Below are 20,498 nucleotides of genomic sequence, written 5' to 3'. Positions count from 1 at the left end.
CGCGCGCGCGCAGGCGGACCCCGGAGCAGGCGGCGCGAGGGCTCCCGGTCGCGGTCCGGGTGGGCAGCTGCGGTCCCCCGGGGCGGGACCTCCTTCCAGGTGAGTTCGGACCTTGCGATCCCCGACTGGGTCCGAGAGGCGGGAGGGTGCCCCGGCAGCCGGCGACCGCGCCTGGCACGCCGGTGTTCGGGGCGCCGTTTGGAGTTTGTAGAGGGAGGCTTGGGCTCGAGGGGGTTTCAGATAGACAAGGGTGACCCCTTTCTCTTGTGGCCCGGCTGTCTGCACCCTGCCCCGCCGGTGCCCTAGTTGCGTGGATCTCTTCTTGCGCACTAGTCGCCTCCGCCTCGCTTGCCCAGCCTCCTGGAAGTTCGGAAAGACGGCAATCCGAGGGACCATAGTAGACCCAGTGCCTCCTTTGGGATTTCAGGGATTCGCGTGCGCCCTAGGTTGGGGAGGTGGGGAGAACCCGGCTGTTTTCGGCTCCGAGGATATCCTGTTGGGGGGGCGCACGGTGGTCCGAGGCACGTGTTTAACTTTGGGCGCGGAGCGGTTGCGAGTTGACCCTAACACCCTTTCCCTTTCCCCACGGACCTTCCCCGGGGGAGTCGTTCCAGAATCGTCGCCTGCCTTGCCGCCGCGGTCCTCGAACTCCCGGGAGCTCTGCTCCTTACCGCTGCGGAGAGGAAGGTGGGAGGCTAATATTGACCGAGGTGGCCAAAGCCACCTGTTAAACTTGGGTCCTGCGCGTAGTGACCAGTAGGTTTCTGTTCTCACCCCACCCCCACCTCCGCTCTCCAGCCCCGGATCACCAGGAGGTAACTGAATCAAGTGGGAAGGCGTAGGATCTGCAGTAATCGGGGCCGGAAGGGATTAAAAAAGGAGAAGAAAATGTGGCTGATGTGATGCAATTTAACAAAAGGCAGTACAATAAACTCCAGTATTTCTCCAAGGCTTTTTAAGTTTCCCAGTATTGTTTTACGGAGTCTAAATTTAAGCATTTTTTTAAACCGCAGGAACTAACCTCAGAAAACTCTTTTAACTCTTTGCCAGGCAGGATAGTTGGTACAGAGTTGGTGAAAGTAATATTTTGTGACTCTCTCCCCGCCCTGCAACAGAATAAAACAGACGTTCAGGTCTGTTGCAGGAAGACTGTAGGAAGAAAGTTCCTTCTGGCTCTAATTTTAATGGAGAACATTTTTAATCAGTATTTCTGAAAAATACAGAAACACCAAGCCAGGTGCAAGTGTGAACTAGAGAAAGATGCTCACAGAAGAGATGTTTATTAAAGGTACTTTTCTACTTTATTTTCCTAAAGCACTGCATACTTAGGGCTTTAGCATGCACTAAAAAGTTAGCCCTCAGAGTTCCATGTCTGAATGTTACAGATTGTTTTTCTAGGTGGAGGAGGTATTTTCGTTCATGGGGCCAATGTGGAAATACAAACAAATGCCCTATTTACTTGGGATTGGGTGGGAAGGACGGAAGTTGTCTGAAATTTCTCTTGCCAGACTTGACAGCGTATGTATGGAATCTTGTGTATTTTCTTGCCCAGACCAATAATAGCCACTTTTCAATGCCTGGAGAGATTCGTTGGGAGCAGCATTTCAAATGAGCTTTCCTTTGAAAATTTTGGACACTAATCATCTGAAAGCAAAACGTTTTCTCCATTACTAAAAATCAGGAAGCCAAAATTAGAGTAATATTGGCTAGTAATAATTTAGAGAAGGCTGGAAAGACGTGAGATGCTTTTAAGAAGATTGGAGTGTGTCCGACTCCGACGGCCTCCCTTTGCCTACTTTGGTGCAGGGGGCTGAGCGTTCATTAATTCGTGCTGCGGTATTTGGAGACTGACCACACACACCATGCTGATTTCTGAGCGCGTCTTTGGGCACATGGACATATCTAGATAACAGCCATATGGCCCAGACTGATTAAAATCAGATCAAGTAAGCCCTCATCAGGAGCTGAAGATACACCTGGGCATTGGTTCCAAAGTTCTCAGACACCTAAGGAGCCTATAGTTGGCACCCTGTGTTGATTCTAAAGATCATCTCAAATAACTAGAGTAGAGTGGAGCCTTGAAGCCTGAAAGGAGAGAGGTGAAAGTCTTGGGTGGAGCAGAGCTAAGAACAGGGGAGCCCCTAGAGCACAAGTTCAGGTGCACCTTATCTGCACCATTGTGGGACAGCCGCCAAGGGCATGGAGGCCGTCCGGGGGTGGCCGCCAGGGAATCCTAGGAGCACCCCAGAACTTGAGCTCTTTGCTCTGCCGTAGGCCAGCATTGCGTTTCAGTTTCCGTCGCCCTTTCTGGTGGTGGCGGTGCTGGTGGCTTGCGGACTGCCTGCGTGCTCTGCGGCGGGGCCCTGCAGCTCTGCCTCTGAGATGTGGCCGCACGCCCCTCTTGAATCTGAGTGCCTCTGCTGGCCGCTGCAGAAAAGCCTCTGTCCACACTGGCACAGCAGGATCAACAGAGTGGACTCACTAGTAGTAGTAGGTGGAGAGCCACAGTGAGGCTGCGCCTCTCAGAAATGCCCATGTCCCCCTTCTAGACTTCGCAGCATTCATATGGAAACCTATTTTAAGAAAGTAGGTGCTGGGTTTATAATCCATGTGGTCAGGACCAGAACATTCCACCTTGGGGGAGAGAGCTGTGATAACGCTTTATGAATGCAGATCTTCAGATTGGGTATTTCCAGAGATTCTAGCACCGTGAAGACTTGAATCTTTTTATTTCTTAAATTGTAGTAAAATATATGTATTATCAAAGTTATCATTTTAAAGTGTATAAATCAGTGGCTTTAAGTACATTCACATTCGATGTGTTTGAGAAGAATGTGTTTTCTTTTATTTGTTTTCTGCAGAGTGGCACGTGGGGGGCTCAGTTGATTTAAGAGTCTTGATTTTGGCTCGGGTCATGATCTTGAGGTTCGTGAGTTCGAGCCTCATGTCCGGCTCTGTGCTCACAGGTTAGAGCCTGCTTGGGATTCTGTCTTCCTCTCTCTCTGCCTCTCTTTCTCTCTCAAGAATAAATAAACATTTATAAAAATGGCTTCTGTAGAGATCTGCAGATATCCACTAAATGACCCTTATTAATTGAATTATTCCTCACTAACTTTGTGTCCATTTAACATATCCGTAATTGAGAGAGGACCGGAGGTCCCTGACTTAATGATTTTTAGACCTAATGATGGTCCTGACGTGGTACACATTCAGTAGAAACCATGTTTGGTATTTGGAATTTGGATCTTTTCCCAGGCTGGCCACCTGTGGTCAGTCCTCTCTCCGATGTTGGCTGATCAAGGGCAGACAGCCCCTCCGCCGACAGCCACTCTGCACCCCAACCTGCCATTGTGTTCAAGTACAGTATTCAGTATATTACATGAGATACTCAGCACTTCATTATCAAGTAGGCTTTGTGTTAGAGGAATTTCGCCCAACTCTAGGCTAATAAGAGTGTTCTGAGTACTTTTAAGTTACCCTAGACTCTGTTCAGTAGGTTCTGTGTATTAAATGCATTTTCAGGGGCGCCTGGGTGGCTCAGTTGGTTGAGCGGCCGGCTTCGGCTCAGGTCATGATCTCACGGTCGTGGGTTTGAGCCCCGCGTCGGGCTCTGTGCTGACAGCTCAGAGCCTGGAGCCTGCTTCAGATTCTGTGTCTCCCTCTCTCTCTGACCCTCCCCTGCTCGCGCTGTCTCTCTCTGTCCCTCAAAAATAAATAAAAGACATTAAAAAAATTTAAATGCATTTTCAGCGGCACCTGGATGGCTCAGTCAGTTAAGCGTCCAGCTTCGGCTCAGGTCATGATCTCACAGTTCGTGGATTCGAGCCCCGCGTCGGGCTCTGGGCTGATGGCTTGGAGCTTGCTTCGGATTCTGTGCTTCCCTCTCTCTCTGCCCCTCCCCCACTTGTGCTCTGCCTCTCTGTCTCTCAAAAATAAATAAATGTAAAAAAATTTAAAAATTTTTTCAAGTAAATAAATGCATTTTCAACTTAAAATGTTTTCAACCTAATATGGGTTTATTGGGATATAACCCTATCATAAGTCAAGGAAATCTGTATATTGAGAGATTCCACTGTAATGGAGGATTTGTCAATATCTCCTTATATATTTTTTATATTCGTTTATTTTTGAGAGGGGGGGAGGGTCAGAGAGCGAGGGAGACACAGAGTCCGAAGCAGGCTCCAGGCTCCTAGCTGTCAGCACAGAGCCCTATGCAGGGCTCAAGCCCACGAACTGTGAAATCATGACCTGAGCCGAAGTTGCACGTTTAACTGACTGAGCCATCCAGGCGCCCTTATATCACCTTGAATTTTAAGCTAGAAAATAATCTGAGGCTTTGTGCATATGACTTTATATGTTAATATCTAACAATGTGCATTTGTAAGTTTATATTGGTAGACAGTGTCTAATAGGAATTGAACTTTTACTGTTACATAGTTATCTTCATCATTAATGAGGATTTTGCCTTAAAATCGATTTTGCCTGATGTAACGTAGCCAGAAGTAATCTTCTCCTTGTTGCTGTTGTGAATACTGGCTTGGTATATCTTTTCTCATCCCTTTTATTTTCTTTTCAATGTCTTTGCTGAAGAATAGCTGACATTCAATAAACTGCACACACTTAAAGTGTGAAAAAAGAGAAAAGTACATTCACAGTGTTGTGCAACCATCCCCACTATCTAGTTCCAGAACTTTTTTGTCACCCTGAAAAGAAATCCCATTCCCATCAAGCAGTCACTCCCCATTTCCTCCCTACTCCAGGCCCTGGCAGCCACTAACCTGCTTTCCCTGTTCTGGATATGGATGGAATCATACAGTATGTGGGCTTTTGTGGCTGGCTTCTTTTACTTAGCAATGCTTTCGAGAATCATCCATGTGATAGCATGCATTGGTATTTCATCGTTTTTTTTTTTTTTTTTTCTTTGAGACACAGAGCGTGAGCAGGGGAGGGGCAGAGAGAGGGAGACACAGAATGAGGCTCCAGGCTCTGAGCCATCAGCACAGAGCCCAACGCAGGGCTCGAACCCACAGACTGCAAGATTATGACCAGAGCCAAAGTTGGATGTTCAACTCACTGAGCCACCCAGGCGCCCCTCACTTCATCCCTTTTTAAGTAGCTGAATCATATTTCATTGGAGAGACCCCAATTTGTGGATCCATTTTTCAGTTCGTAGACATTTGGATTGTTTTCCACCTTTTGGCTATTGTGAGTAGTGCTGCTGTGAATGTGTGCTAGTTTTTGTTTGAACACTTGTTCTAACTTTTGGGAGTCTGTACCTAAGAGTGGAATTCCTGAGAATATAGTAAGTCTATGTGTAACCTATCAAGGCATCACCAGGCCAGTCTCCATGGCAGCTGCGCTATTTTATACCCTCACCAGCAAGATGTGAGGGTTCAGATCCACCACATCCGCCAACACTTGTCATTTTCTGTGTGTGTGTGTGTGTGTGTGTGTGTGTGTGTGTGTGTTTAAATTGCCATCCTTGTGGGCATGAGGTGGTAGCTCACGGTGGTTTTGATTTACATTTCCCTAATGACTAACAGTGTTGAACTTTCCATGTGCTTGTTAGCCACTTATAGGTCTTCTTTGGAGAAATAGCTATTTAAGGACTTGATTCTCTTTTGTATTAGCTTTTATATTGCCAGAATCTTGTGTGTGAGTGAGTGTGGTTATCTTTTAAAGTTTATTTATTTATTTATTTTGAGAGAGAGTGAGCGAGCATGCAAGTCACAGTAGGAGCAGAGAGAGTCCCAAGCAGGCTCTGTGCTGAGAGACTTGGGGCTCGAACCCACAAACCTTGAGATCATGACCTGAGCTGAAACCGAGAGTCAAATGCTTAACTGACTGAGCCACCCAGATGCCCAGTGCAGGTTTTTTTTTTTTGGCTAAAAATTTTTTTCACGTTTTTTATTTATTTTTGAGAGAAAGAGAGACACAGCGCATGAGTGGGGGAGGGTCAGAGAGAGGGAGACACAGAATCCGAAGCAGGCTCCAGGCTCTGAGCTGTCAGCACAGAGCCTGACGTGGGGCTCAAACCCACGAACTGTGAGATCATGACCTGAGCTGAAGCCGGCCGCTTAACCGACTGGGCCCCCCAGGCGCCCCCAGTGTAGTTAGTTTTACAGGGCTTGCTTTGTGTGTTACGTTCCTTCTCAAACTTTCATTCTGTTGTTTTGGGTTTTTTCCCCCCAGCTTCCTTTTTCAGGCTTCTGCTGCTCCTCCTAGGAGACTAATGTTCTGACTAGTGCTTTGAAATATTTAATATTCTGCCCATTTTAGTTACTGTTCCAAAGGCTTCAGGTGTCCTTTGTCCATTCAGTGGTATTCGTAGCCTGGCCGCCTGCGCTGGGCTGCGTCCTGAGCCAGCCGCTGGGCGTACAAACATACCCGTCCTCACATGCTTCTCTTTTTGATGTTTGCAGATGCGTTTATCTGTTTGTGTGTTTAATTAACAGACTAACAGAGCCTGACATAGGGGGAAAGAGCAGCTCTCACCTGGAAGTAAGGGAGTCTGCCTTACTTACAAGTCCTGGAACTTAGTTTGCTGGTCTGCGAAATTTGGGGTAGGACTAAATGACTTCTCAGGCCCCTCAGACCTTGAAACTGAAGACGATAAATTAAGAATTCATGATAGTTTTTTTTTTTTTTTTTTTACCAACCTAATTCTGTGGATGTACTCAAAATAGTTTATGTTGCCCAATTTTACTTAAGGAAATTATCTTGTGTGGGGGAAACAAGATGCATGTGTTCTTTTATGCTAGACTATATGAACACAGGCGAGTTCGGTCAGTTGCTTCCTTCCACAATGGCGCGCTTGGCACTTTTTCCTGTAAAGACTCAGAGGGTTTGAGGAGCTTTGAGAGCATGTAGGCCCCTCCCTCGGCAGGCACAACTGGGAATACAGAGATGGGTAAGGTGTGGGCCTTGCCTTTGAGAAGTCCGTGGGCTGATGAAGGAGGCAGGACAAACGTCCCCAGGAAGCTGCAGCAGAGGTCCAGTGCTCTTTGGGGTGACAGTTGCAGAGCTGCTTTCCTCCAGGGCACCAGAAAGTCTGCCGAGGCTGTACCGGTGGTGCTGGGCCAACAAGGGGAGGCTGCTGGGAAATCAGAGTGGTAGAAACGCGGTTTGGGTCATCGTGCCGAGGAGTTGGCCTTGTGTCTGGGGCCATGAACCGTGGAAGGTGTGTGGGTTGGGTTAAAACAGCAGGTCCTGTCTCTGGCTCCACTGTGGAGTAGACGTGTGTATCCCCAGGGAGTAACTTGACGTTGAACGGGATGTTCAGGGTTGAGGAAGGGAAGGCAGAGATACGAGATAAGATGGTACAAACAAGGGGTGGCCCCGAAGATGTCAAATCTTGAACAGATGTTTTGGTGCAAGAAGAATTGAAAAGAAAGCCATTATTCCAGAGCAGACAATGAAGGACAGTGACACACCTCCTTCTGACTTAAGGGTTTGGGACCTTTAGTTTCCTCATATGTTAAATTGCCTTCCACACAGCCTAGATAACCAGTGACTCTGTTGACTGAGCTCCTGCAAGTATAGGCAACGTAACTTTCTGAATCAGATGTCTCTACAATGTAGGCGTGCAGTAGATATTCTTTCCCCTGGCAGACTCCTGTTGTGACTTTAGAGGTGTCTTTGGAGGAAAAACGTGGTAGTATCAACGTGGAGTAAAAGCACACTTACACTACAATTTCATTTTAAGGAACACTTTTTTTCTTTGGTGGCTAGTTATCAGTTCTATTCCAAGAACATTGTTAACCATGTAGAATTACCAATATTCAGCTATTTTTGACCTACACAGATGGCAACGTCCTGTGATTCAATTTCATAATAGTGGGCCGATTAGACCCGTCCCTTTTCAACCCTTGTACGAATGCAGTCAGTGAACTTGGAAAACTCATGTAAAAACAGTGTATTTAACTATTGTTTATTTTGTAGCTAATTCCCATGTTATTGGGATGTACGTTCTTCCAGAAGACGTTCCCAGGAGGTGTGGAAGTAGGGAGCCTGTGTGTTAGCCACAGCAGCAGGGCTGGCCAGCAAGGAGGTCTTAGAAGACGGAGTTAAATGTCCGAGGCAGTGGGTGGGTTGAACTCAGCAGGATGTCTTGTGTGAGCTTTGCTCCCCTCTGGCTTGGATTTAAATCTGTTCATCCTGAGATAATGTTATGCCAGTCAGTTCTCTACTTCCGGTCTAACCAGGCATCGTAAATACCAGTGCTGCATGAATGTGCACTACCTCGGCTCCATTCTTGTTGAGAGGATGAAAGAAACATTCGACTAAGAGTTTTGAGTTTCTCAGGAAAAAAAAGTACCATTGTATAATAATAAGACCTAATTATTACGTTTAAGTAAGAAGTATGACACTATCTCACCACTGTAGCATGTAGTGGGTGTTCTGGTAATATGTGCTGAATAAATTCAGAAAGAGCACACAAACTTGTTTAACAAAAGTAAAAGTTAAATGGCGATTTTCTTCTTCTCTTTTACAAAATTTGTTTAAGGGGAGCCTGGGTGGCTTGGTTGGCTACACATGTAACTCTTCGTCTCAGGTCATGATCTCAAGGTTCATGGGATTGAGCCCAGCATTGGGCTCTGCGCTGACAGTGTGGAGCCTACTCAGGATTCTCTCTCTCTCTCCCTCTCCCTCTCCCTCTCCCTCTCCCTCTCCCTCTCCCTCTCCCTCTCTTTCTCTCCCCCTCTCCCCCTCTCTCCCCCTCTCCCTTCCCCCCCTTTTGTCCCTTCTTCCCACCCCCCTCTCTCTCAAAAACAAAACAAAAAATTAAAACATAAAAAAATTTTTTTTGAATTCGTTTAAGAATCCAGAAATGCAGTGGGCATATAGAATGTCAAATATTTTGATGAACCGTGAGATCATGAACTGAGCCAAAGTTGGAAGGCTTAACTGACTAAGCCACTCAGGCGCCCCATCAAGGTTGTTTTCAGATGAGGTTTCACTTTAGGAAAATGTAATTTCCACATCTTCTGATAGGAGACGCCTGGTAGGAGGCCCTCAGGGCCTGTTAACCCAGCCTAGCTCGGTGAGGTCTCTACCCGGAACTTATTTGCTTAAATGTAGGCGCATCAATTACTCGCATGTGCTGCCGGCCCTGCCCGCCCTCGGGTACCGTCTCCTATAAGTAGCTGAAACTATTCACAGTTGAGACAGCCTGAAACGAATCTTGACATGGTTCAGAAACAGCTTTTCAAAAGGAAAAAAAATCTAAATGAGCCTGGCAGTTGTTCTGGAGAAGTAAAATTACCAGCCTTTAAAATGTGTAATTGTATTTAATACCCTTGAGGACCAGTTAGAGTTTAAGGTCCTAAATTCTTACAGAAGACGTTTTAGTAGTAAGGGGGGGAAAACCGACTCAGAGGAAAAGCAAAAATCGTATGGAAAAGATGCTAAGCCCTTGACTGCGTCCAGAACAAAACTAAGTCCCTGCCGCCAGCACCAATCAGCTTCTACCTGAGGAGGATTTTCCTTTGATCTTCAGGACTGGGGTCCAGGCCCAGTTTGCCTGTTGGCTTACTGAGTATGTTTTGGAAGCTTTCTTGTCTTTCCAAGGTTTTTGTTTTCTTGACATTGAGAAAAAGCCTCTACTAAGGAATAGTTACTATGTATTTATTTTATGTCAGCTGTTTATTTGTTAGGGGCTTATTTTTTAAGTTAATTCTGGGTGTGGATCACACCTACAGATGTGCACATGCGTGCATTTATACTGATATTTATTACATGTTAATACTGGGAAGCATTACTGGTTGGGTGAGTCCAATGTATTTGTTGGCACCAACTATTTAACAGATCATAATTCGTGAAGCTAAGTGAAGCATCTCCTCTCTGGCTGTATTTAAGGTTACTTCCCCTGTGCTCTTCATTTGCCCTTGACTGAAATATATAGGTTGAAGGAGAGTACCTTCTCCTACATTTGACTGCTTTGGCCTATGGATATGATAGAGAGACCATATGTAGGATGGTCACTACAATGAAATTACCATGGGTTTTTTTTTTTTCTCCTAATGCTTATTTCTTTTTGAGAGAGAGAGAGAGAGAGATGAGTGGGGAGGGGCAGAGAGGGAAGGAGACACAGAAACGGAAGCAGGCTCCAGGCTCTGAGCTGTCAGCCCAGAGCCCAACACGGGACTTGAACCCACGAACAGCGAGATCATGACCTGAGCCAAAGACAGAAACTTAACTGACTGACCCACCCAGGGGCCCCCGATGTTACCATGTTTGAAACGACTCCGAAGTGTTTAAGATTTTATTTATTTATTTATTTTTTTGGTCAGATTTTTATTTTTAAGTAAACTCTATACCCAACACGGGACTTGAACCCACATCCCCAAGATCAGGAGTTGCACACTCTGCTTTCTGAGCCAAGTGCCCTTAAGCTTTTCTTTTAGATCAAAAGTCTGTTTTAAGGATACCCTAATTTAAAAACAAATCAGATGGTTTTAAAATATAAGTTCTGTTAAGGCCTGAACAGTAAGTCTCTGTTTTGTGGCAAATGTTTTCCCAAGTCCTGTGGTTATAATGAAAGAGAGAGGGAGAGAGAGATCTCCGCTCACAAGGCGCTTGTAGTCTGATTGAAGAAAACAGAATTCCCTGCTTAGTGAAACCTGATGCGATCTGATGCGTCCGAGTGACAAAGATATAGCATGCTGTCATCACCGAGAGGTGAAACCTAAGCAGTAGGTCCTGAGGGAGCCGGTGGAGAGGTGAGTGACAGCAGCAAGTGGAAGCGAGGGTTGAGAAGGTCTGGTTGAGTTTTTGAGCGAGGCGTTGGAGGAGAGCCGCCGGGGAGCCCATCAAAACGCGGCTCGGGAACCTCGCCGAGCGTTAAGCAGACCAGGCTGATCGAATGTTCCTCTTGTGGAAAACAGGGTGGAAGAGACCGGGTCAGGCCCGGGTTTAGAGACGCTTTAAGCCCCCTGTTCTTGCAAATAGGTGGGTCCCTTAGCAGTACGGACGGACGGGGAGAGCTCCAGCCGGCCTGTGGGGGGAGAAATAATCCGGGCGTTTAGAAGGGTGGTGAACGCTGTAATGAGCGCTTTAGTTTTAACCAGGATTTTGAGAGTAGGAAACTCGGAAGAAGATGTGCAGGACCAACAGCTCCTTTTCCCTCTCGCAGATCGGCGTGTGCGCAGGCGCGGAGCCGCACCCGGGCTGGGATGCCCGCTGTGAAGTCATTTTCGGGGAGTCAGTCCGGTACATGATTTTTAGGGGAGAAATGAAATGGTTCATTTAGTCTAAGAACTTTTGTTAAAGCCCTAGTAAGTTGACTAATAATAAAGAGAATATCTGTATTCTGAATAGTTTCCTTCTCACTTCCAGATTGGGCTAATACAACAATAGAAGGGGCGTCTGGGTGATTCAGTCAGCGGGCTGTGCAACTCTTGATCTGGGGGCTGTAAGTTCGAGCCCCACATTGGATATAGAGATTACTTAAAAATAAAATTTTTAGAAAAAAAAAAGTGAAGAGGTGTCTGGGTGGCTCAGTTAAGCCTCTGACTCTTGTTTTCAGCTCAGGTCATGATCTCATGATTGGTTCCTGGGATCAAGCCCGGAGTTGGGTTCTGCACTGACAACATGGGGCCTGCCTGGGATTCTCTCTCTCTCTCTCTCTCTCTCTCTCTCTCTCTCTCTGCCCCTCACCTGTGCTCATTCTCTTTCAAAATAAATAAAGAAAAAAAAGTAGAGTTGGTTCATTCATAGCTTCATCTTCCAGTTAATTTCTTGTTATAAATAACTCATTTTTAACACACACTAAGTAGGAATTAAGGCAGGACCAGATAGAAATGGTAGGACTCCTGCCTTTTTTGTTCGGGGTAAATCAGAGCTAGGTGCTGATCACATCCTTTTGTGTTCCGATGAATGGCCGTTGTGGAGAGCTCCGAGCACGAAGGCCTACAATGGCTATTTTGTGTTTACCGATTGTTTCATCTAGGAGTGTGTACATTCCAGTAAAAATGGCTGTTCTCTTTATTTTCGCCCACTGCTTAACCATATGAAAAAGCCCATTCATGATAATGAGCTGTGGTGACTCAGAAACAGTTCCCGCTGTGAAACTCCTTCATTTTTAATGTTCGGGAAGGTCAGAACCCCCCATACCTTTGAAAGCAGCGTGGCTTTTAAATCATCATATGGAGATTTCTCAGGATAGAACTTTAAAGATAATTCCTTCCCTAAGATTGTTTTTCTACATTTTGGAACGAGTTTTTACAGAATTCCTGCCAATGAAGTAGAGGGACTGAGCGATGGACTCAGTCTGGAAAGAGATCGTGCCCGTTTTTCGTAACCTGACCCTCCCTCCTGCACAGACTGACGTGGGGACAGGGCTGTTTTTAGGATGATTTCTACCCCTTTCCCAGCCAAGCTGTGCTTCTGCTGGCTGAATCTCAGCACTGTTGGTTAACGGTGGTATCTAGACAAAGAGGGAGGGTCTGTGACCACAGGTCCATGGGGCTCAGCACCCTAGGACCCATTCTGGGCCTTTTCTCTCCTGAAGAGTTTGCCATGGCAAAGAGTGGGAGCAGTTCTTTTTAAAGTGTCACGAAGGCACACCAAGCAGAGTTAGTTCCACATCACTCCGTTAGGACGGGTCATTCTTCCATCCACGTTCAGCACTACCAAAGGCAGCGATCACCCTGCGGCTTTGTGTCGCCTGCCTGTGGGGCACCTGAGTCTGCCCCCGCCCTGCAGGTACAAAGCTGAACGGCTGAAGGTGAGGGAACTTCATGTATTTGTTCCAGCTCTGATTCTTCAGTAAACTGGATCAAATCAACCTTTCCCTGGCTGATTTGCAGCTAAATTGTGATCCAAGGAAAGTTTACTTTAGTGGTTTCTCCTCCTGCTTTGCCCTGGGGTTTCTAGACTACACAGTCTCCTCTTCTTGCTGCATAAGTCCAAACCCTTGTATGCTGCATCATCTCTGTGGATGCTGGACCTTTCACTCGCTTCCCGTGAAACCCGACGAATCACTCCTCTCCGAACTTCCAGGTCATCGTCCTTTTCAGTTTCTCCAGCAGTAGAAGTGAGGCACACGGAGGAAACAAGAAGGTATCCTCCAGCGAATGAAGCTGACCAGGTGTATAGGACAGTCATGTTGTGCCCACCTGTCCCCGCCACTGGCCTGTGTCTCTGGGTAGGGGTGTAAAATAGTGTTGTGTGTGTGTGTGTGTGTGTGTGTGTGTGTGTGTGAAATTTATATAAGTGGAATTGTGCTAAGAATCTGACTATAACTTTTCACTCAGTACATTTCAAAACCTATCCATGCCACTGTCCAGTTGATTGCTTCTGACCGGTGCACAGTATTCCATGGGCAAAGTGTCAACCAGGGTTCGACTTCTCGGAGTCCTCAACAGGCGATGAATCTAGATTCCCGCCAGCTGTACGCCGTGGCAAGCAAACTCCCCTGTATTCCTAGAGAATTCCCAGGATATTTGTTATTTTTTAGTTATCTAATTTTTGCCAATCCAGTAGGTACAAAATAATGGCTTATGGTAGTTTTAACTTTTTTTTAATGTTTTATTTATTTTTGATACAAAGAGAGACAGAGCATGAGAGGGGGAGGGGCAGAGAGAAGGAGACACAGAACCGGAAGCAGGTTCCAGGCTCTGAGCTGGCTGTCAGCACAGAGCCTGACGCGGGGCTCGAACCGACGAACATGAGATCTGACCCGAGCCGAAACCGGAGGCTTAACCGACTGAGCCGCCCAGGCGCCCTGGTGGTTTTAACTTCTCATTCTTTTGTTTAGCAGTAACGTTGAATATCTCTCACTTCTTAGTCACTTGGATTTCCTCTCTGTGAACTGCTTAATCATATTCTCTATTTTTTTTCCTGATGAGCTTCCTGTCTTGTTACTGTTGGTTTACAAGAATATTTGGTACATCCTAGCTATCACTTCCTTCTGTGAGACCGTAAACCGCCTTCCACCTGCCTCAGCTCTGCGAGCATTGCCCGGGTGTCTTTGGTTTTTATGTAGATAGACTCATTGCGATTGCAGTTCACCAGAGGATTTGTGGTTTTTGAGTCCTCATGAATAGAAATATCAGTGGAGCAGAATAGGAGATTCAGAAACAGAACCTACCATGTAAACATTTAGAACAAAGTAATATTTAGTACTTCTACACAGTAGAAAAGATGCATTTTTCATTTCGTGCGTGGCATTTGAGTAACTGGGTCACTGTTTTGGCTTGGAGGTGGGGAGATAGATCTCTCCCTCATGCTTCACACCATGTACATTCAAGTTGGATCAGATCTTTAAATACGAAAAGTGAAACCATAAACAGGCTAGGCAGAACATATGGGAATGTTTTATTACTATCCTCAGAATAGGAAAGGCCTTTCTAAGTTTGCAAAACCCATAAGGTATAAACCAAAACACTGATGAATTCAGCTTTATAAAAATAAAAAATCTCCAAGTTAAAGTACAAATTGGGAAATTTAGGAGTTTTCTGGTCACAGTTTCATTCTTCCAAATACATCTTCCTCCTTTTTTTAAGTATTAAAAAATTTGAAAACCAGCCTATTGGATTTCTCCAAGGACAGCTCTGTTGTGATTTTGATTATTCTATTAGTCGCACTATCCTGTAGAACTTTCTAGGATGATGGAAATTTTCCATTAATTAGTGCTTGACATATGGCTGGTGCAGCTAAGGGACTGAAATTTTTAATTAATTTTAATTAATTTAACCTTAGGGGCTCCTAGGTGGCTCAGTCATTCGAGCATCCGACTCTTGATTTTGGCTCAGGTCATGATCCCAGGATTGTGGGATCGAGCCCCACACGGGGCTCCATGCTGAGTGTGGAGCCTGCTTCAAATTCTCCGTACCCCCCTGCCCTTCCCCCACTCGTGCACACACATGCTCGCTCTCTCTCCCTCTCTCTAAAAAAAACAACAAAACAAAACATTACTTTAAATTTAAATAATCACACATGACTAGAGTTCACTGGACAACCTACCTCTTTGGCTTCAGTGCATTTCAGTTTTCGGAGAACAGCTCATCTTTATGGTGTTGACTCTTCTAGTCCTGAGTATCGTATCTCTACTAGTTCTTCACTGACTTTCAATAACATTTTATTATTTTTCCAAAAAAGTTGGCACATTTTTTGTTACATTTATTATTTGTTTATTAAATCTATTTCTAAGTAAGATATGCATAAACACATATATATGTTATGCAATTTTGTTTTGTGTTATTTTTTATTTTATGCTTTTTAAAATGTTTTTCTAGTTATTGTTTCTGGCTAACACATAGAAATTGACTTTATTGTATATTATATCCAGCAACTTTGTAAAAAGCACTTGTTGAGCCTTACGATTTATGAGATTTTTGGAGTTTTCTGCAAAGACCATAATTACCTAAAAATACTGGCATTTTTGTTTCTTTTTGGTCCTTATGCATTTTTTTCTTGCTTATGGGGGGGTAGGACTTAAAATACAGTATGCCATAGAGGACAGAACTCGTGGTAATGGGACTGGTTTTAATGTTTTGTCATTAAATGTGATGTTTTGCTGTAGTTTTTTATGGATATCTTAAATTTGGATTACAAGAAGTTTTCCTCTTACTTTTGAAGCCTATAAAAAAAAATCATGCCTAATATTAAATTTACCCAGTGCTTCAGCTATGCCAAATCTTGTTTACCCCATCCACTTGAGTTTTTAAATTGCTATGATTTTTTTTTTCTTTTTAAAAAGTTCAGTTTGGTTCTTTTTTAAATTGCCCTGGTCATTCTGTATGATAGGATGGTTCCCTCTGCCAGGAAGAGAGCGTCACCCCGCATTCAGCATCAGAAATAATTTCAAGAGCCCAGCCGGCTCTCTCGTCCCCCAGACCCGGGAAATGAGGGTTTCTCCACGGGGCTTTCCTTACCTTCTTCTCTCGCCCTCTTGGCTAATCAGTAGGCTTCTCCTAGTCCTAAAAGCAAAACAAGATAGGTAAACAAAACCAATGACTCAAAAATATTCTTCTCCAACCCAGTTGTTCCTGTAGCTGCTGCCTTTTTGTCTTTTCCCGTCACACCTCAGCTTACTTCGTTTTAATTCCCAGTAGTTAACATACAGCTTTCTGTTAGCTTCAGGTGCAGGATGCGTGATTCAGCGCTCCCTACCCCTGGTGCTCATCACGAGCGCTCTCCTTAATCCCCATCGCCTGTTCCACCCCTCCCCCGCCCACCTGCCCTCTTCTAAAACACCCCAACTTCTAAAACAACTCACCATGCGCCCCACTCCTCTGTCCATGCCTTGGTCTGCTGTAGCTGGTGTGCCTTCGGCTCGATTCTGTACTGCTAGCTCTTTATAGGGTCACTTTGGTTGGTGAGTTCTGTGGACAGTTTTTAGTCCTTACTCTGTTTCGCATTTTGGTGGCCACGGTTCACCTCTCGTTTGTTCTTGAACCATACTCCTGCCCTGCCTTTTAGTCATGAAAATTTCATAATCCTTTGTCTTTAATCTCTCACGTTTTTCTATTCCAACCTTACGGCCATAGCAGTTTCAAAGTCTTTATCATCTCTTAGGTAAACTAGTAAAAAAAACCTGATAACTGCTTTTATTGCCCCTGAAATAGATTATTTATGGGATGGTGAGTATGTGAAGCATTCAAAACAAAATAACACACATGCTCAGGCTTTACCCTCACACATGCATGCAGTAGGTCTAGGTCTACTCACTGAATTAAAAACCAGTGCCTTCATCAGGCTCCTCTGGAAAAGGTGACCCTTCCCCATCATTTGTTTCTAGTCCCTGGAATCCGTTTGGTGTGAAGTAGGAAAACAGCACCCATCTGAAGCATGGGTTTCAGCTTGAGAGGAAGATAGGCCTCCGATTGAAACATGTATTGATTGGTAGGGGGAAAAATAACTCGGAGGGCTGGCTGCCGGTTGATGGGGGGGCGGGCTCAGGGTTAGAGTTTGCCCGTGACAGCTGGGTGCATGTGCCGCAGCCAAAAGTCACCGCGTCTGTGGCTGGGCTTTGACCGGCATCATTCATCTGTGGGGGTTGGGGTGCTTTCCGACGCTTAATGGAAAGACCGAGCTCCTGAGGCTGTTCTGTAGACCTGACTTAGCTATTTGGAACTGAGACGGGGTGGGGTGGCGGTGAAGGTGGACTTCATGCTGGGTGCATCCAGGTCACTGGAGGCCTTTCTGGAAGGCGTGGGGAAGATGCAGAATAGGAGCCGCCTTCCTCCCTTGTCTCCAGTGCACTGACTGGAGGGGTTCATGTGCCTAAGTCCCACAGCCTCACTGGCCCCTGCTCCCCCCGCCCCCCCCCCACCGTGCTTGCCAGATGGAGAGTTACTAACACTGTAGATCAGCTGTGGCCTTGACCTCGTTCTCTGCTCAGCTGATAAACTAGACCTTTCCAGAGAAGGATGTAACTAGTAAATGATGAGAAATAAACAGAGGAGGTATAAGAGAATAAACAGGAAATGAGCACGCGCGTCTCCGATTCCTGGTCCTGTGGTGTCGGGCTTGTCGGGACTTCTCAGCGAGGCTGGTTCTGATCCTCTGGCAGAAGCTTCTTCACCCGTGGGGCTCTCTCGGTCTCCCTTGTTACCAAGTGCACTGTTTGCAAACCCGGAGAGCGAATCTGTGATTGGACAAGGAGGCTAAACATTTTAGGTGATAATGACCATCCGGGACTCCTAGCTGTGGTCACTCCTCTCAAGCCTGTCTGCCCACGTGGCATGCTCCTTCCTCTCCGGCTGCGCCCTTTCCAGGCCAGACCCAAGAAGAGGGCTGCTTCCCTGCCCTTGCTCTTCAGAAAACTTCGCTTTCTCCTCCGCGGACCACCACGGATTCCATATTTTTAATTCCTAGGGAACTAAGACTAGGGAGCCCCTCGCGCTTAATCCTTCAGAGACTACCGAGGAGTGCCACCCTGAGCCTGTGAAGGACACCAGACCAAAGTCTGGCACAACCTCTACCCCCCGGGGAACACTGGGGAGCTTCCCCAGGGTCTTTCAAGACCGTCATCTGTCAGAGTGTCAGGGTTAGAGTTGGCCCGTGACAGCACAGCTTTTAAAAGTGCAGTCACACACGAAAGCGGCCTGCTCTCCAATGGCGCGCTCAGTTAGCGCCCTCCGCCGTCCTGTGAGCGCCTAGCTGCTGCCCTCGCTGGGCCCAAGCACAGAATCCCAGACCTTTCCCCGCGGACGAGGCCCGTCCACACAGCTCCTGCGTCACGTGGGGCTGAGTCAGCCTCTCACTTGTCCATCTGTCACCTCCCAGTTGTGTCTGGGGAAGACTTCCTGCCCCACACCTCGCCCTCCTTCCCTCGGAGCAGTGACTTAACTACAGCTCAGGGCAGAGTCAGTGGGTAGGAATGGGCGGATCAGAAAGAACCTAAGCATCTGCGTGTCTTCTCACATTTCCTGCCCACCTCACCCAGGCCCCACCTACTTATGGTCCCAGCGGATGAGGCGTGTTACTGGCTGTGTAGACAGTTTAGACAAAGTCTGCGTATTGTTGATACTTGCTCACTATTAAACAAATTTTAAAACTTTTAACATTTCCCTAGGTCTTTTTTTCACCATTTGGAATCATGGCCAACTTCCAAAAAGTACATGTATGCTCAGAATCTTCTGTTCCCTAGCCTGCTCTTAAATTGCCAGTTGACTTGGGCTGATTCACCTGAGAAATGAAGAGAAGCCGGGAGGGACAGTTTCCTTTTTGAGCTGTTTTAACACCTTTGGGATTTTCCAAAAAGATCTCACGGTAATTTTTGAAGTCTTTAAAAAATTTTTTAATGTTTATTTATTTTTGAGAGAGAGAGAGACAGAGAGAAAGAGAGCGTGAGCAGGGGAGAGGCAGAGAGGGAGAGAGACACAGAATCTGAGGCAGGCATCAGGCTCTGAGCTGTCAGTACAGGGCCCATCTTAGGGCTCGAACCCACAAACTGTGAGATCATGAGCTGAAGTTGGACGCTTAACTGACTAAGCCACCCAGGTGCCCCAATATTTTTAAAGTCTTAAGTGACAAAGTCCACCTAAAGGTGTTCAGTGCTGACTGGGCTTTCTCCATAGATGGTCATGTGTCCATTAAAAACGAATACATATGCAGGCATGCCCCCCCCCCCCACAGTTGTGCTAATGGCTATCTGAGCTCACACGCCCCTCAGGATTCTTTAGGGGGCTTTTAAGGCCTCCGGGCAGGATTTTCAGTTTAGGAAGGAAGGACGTGGGCTTGTATCACTCCACCTGCCAAAAGCCTCCGCAAGAGGCTTATTCCCTCATTCCCTATTAATCTTGTTTGGTCTTTTAGAAGGTTTTGTTGAACTCAATTGTCCATTGTTCAGAGACTGAGCTGAATTTCCTGCTAAAAGAGTCAGAACATGAAACTAGGGGGCTGATAGGGGAAACTTCAATGTCTTTGTTCCTGAAAGTAAAAATATGAACTTCCTGGTGGTATTAACTTCCCTTAGTAACTTATGCGGAAATTGCAAGAGCATCACAGCCTCCAGAGAGTCTAGAATCTCAGCTCTTCCTTTCCTAGGTTCCTAGCTCTTGTCACGTTGCTCACCTCTGAACTGCAGTGGAGCTGGAAAAGGAACCATAACGTTTCGGTGTGTGAGGTAGAAAGGACTAGAATCAGTTATCAGCCCAGGGAAGTCGTGAATCTGAGCATGAAGGTGCATGAAAGTACAGGTCCCAGTACAAAGGAGGCAGCCAGAACAGTATGCTATCAGATTTCCAGCACCAAAGTCATTGTTAGTGCATCTGTCTTTTCCTTACAAAGGATTCTCTCCCTCTCTCTCTGCCCCGCTGCCACTCGTGCTGTCTGTGTCTCTGTCTCTCTCTCTCAAACATAAACATTAAGAAAATAAGTAAATTGGGGCACCTGGGTGGTTCAGTCGGTAGAGCACCTGACTTCCGTTCAGGTCAGCATCTCAACGGCTTGTGGGTTCCAACCCCGCATCGGGCTCTGTGCTGGCAGCTCAGAGCCTGGAGCCTGCTTCAGATTCTGTCTCTCCCTTGACCTCTGCCCCTCCCCCACTCGTGCTCTGTCTCTCTCAAAATAAACACAAAAACTTTTACTAAAAAATAGTCTATTAAAAAATGATTATAATATCTTCCTAATGGAAAGGGATATAAAAGAGAAATGAAAATGAGCAAACAAAACTTGGGGGCTCATAATTCCCTTTGTCTTTTTTTTTTTTTTAAGTTTATTTTTAGAGAAAGAGAGTGAGTGAGCAGGGAAGGACTGAGAGGGAGAGAATCCCAAGCAGGTTGCACGCGGTCAGCAGAGAGCCCCATGTGGGGCTCGAACTCACCCACCGCGAGATCATGACCGGAGCCCAAGTCGAGAGCCGGAGGCTTAGCCAACCGAGCCAGGCCGGCGCCCCTCACTCCCTTTGTCTTGATGGTCGAGGCCGTGAACCGGGCACGCAGAGCCACGCCGAGCCTTTCGTTTCGGGGGGACGAAGGCCCGGGCCCCCTAACGCTGTCCCTGTGCTCGCTTCCTCCACAGGCGTCGCCGCTGCGGCCTGGGCCGCG

At 46.4% G+C, this 20,498-nt stretch overlaps 1 protein-coding gene across 1 annotated transcript in view; it reads left to right on the top strand.

Moving 5' to 3' along the window:
• The window catches only part of PROSER2 (proline and serine rich 2), an 83,269-nt gene that overhangs the window by 40,983 nt on the left and 21,788 nt on the right, over nt 1-20,498 (top strand). Inside the window, exon 6 of the mRNA XM_029955590.1 lies at nt 14-99. Within this exon, the coding sequence (XP_029811450.1) occupies nt 14-99 (86 nt within the window). The remainder of the gene's footprint in view (nt 1-13; nt 100-20,498) is intronic.

This window comes from Suricata suricatta, chromosome 10 (genome assembly GCF_006229205.1).
Source record: "Suricata suricatta isolate VVHF042 chromosome 10, meerkat_22Aug2017_6uvM2_HiC, whole genome shotgun sequence".
Taxonomy (NCBI): Eukaryota; Metazoa; Chordata; class Mammalia; order Carnivora; family Herpestidae; genus Suricata; species Suricata suricatta.
This window is presented reverse-complemented; position numbering and strand designations above follow the sequence as displayed.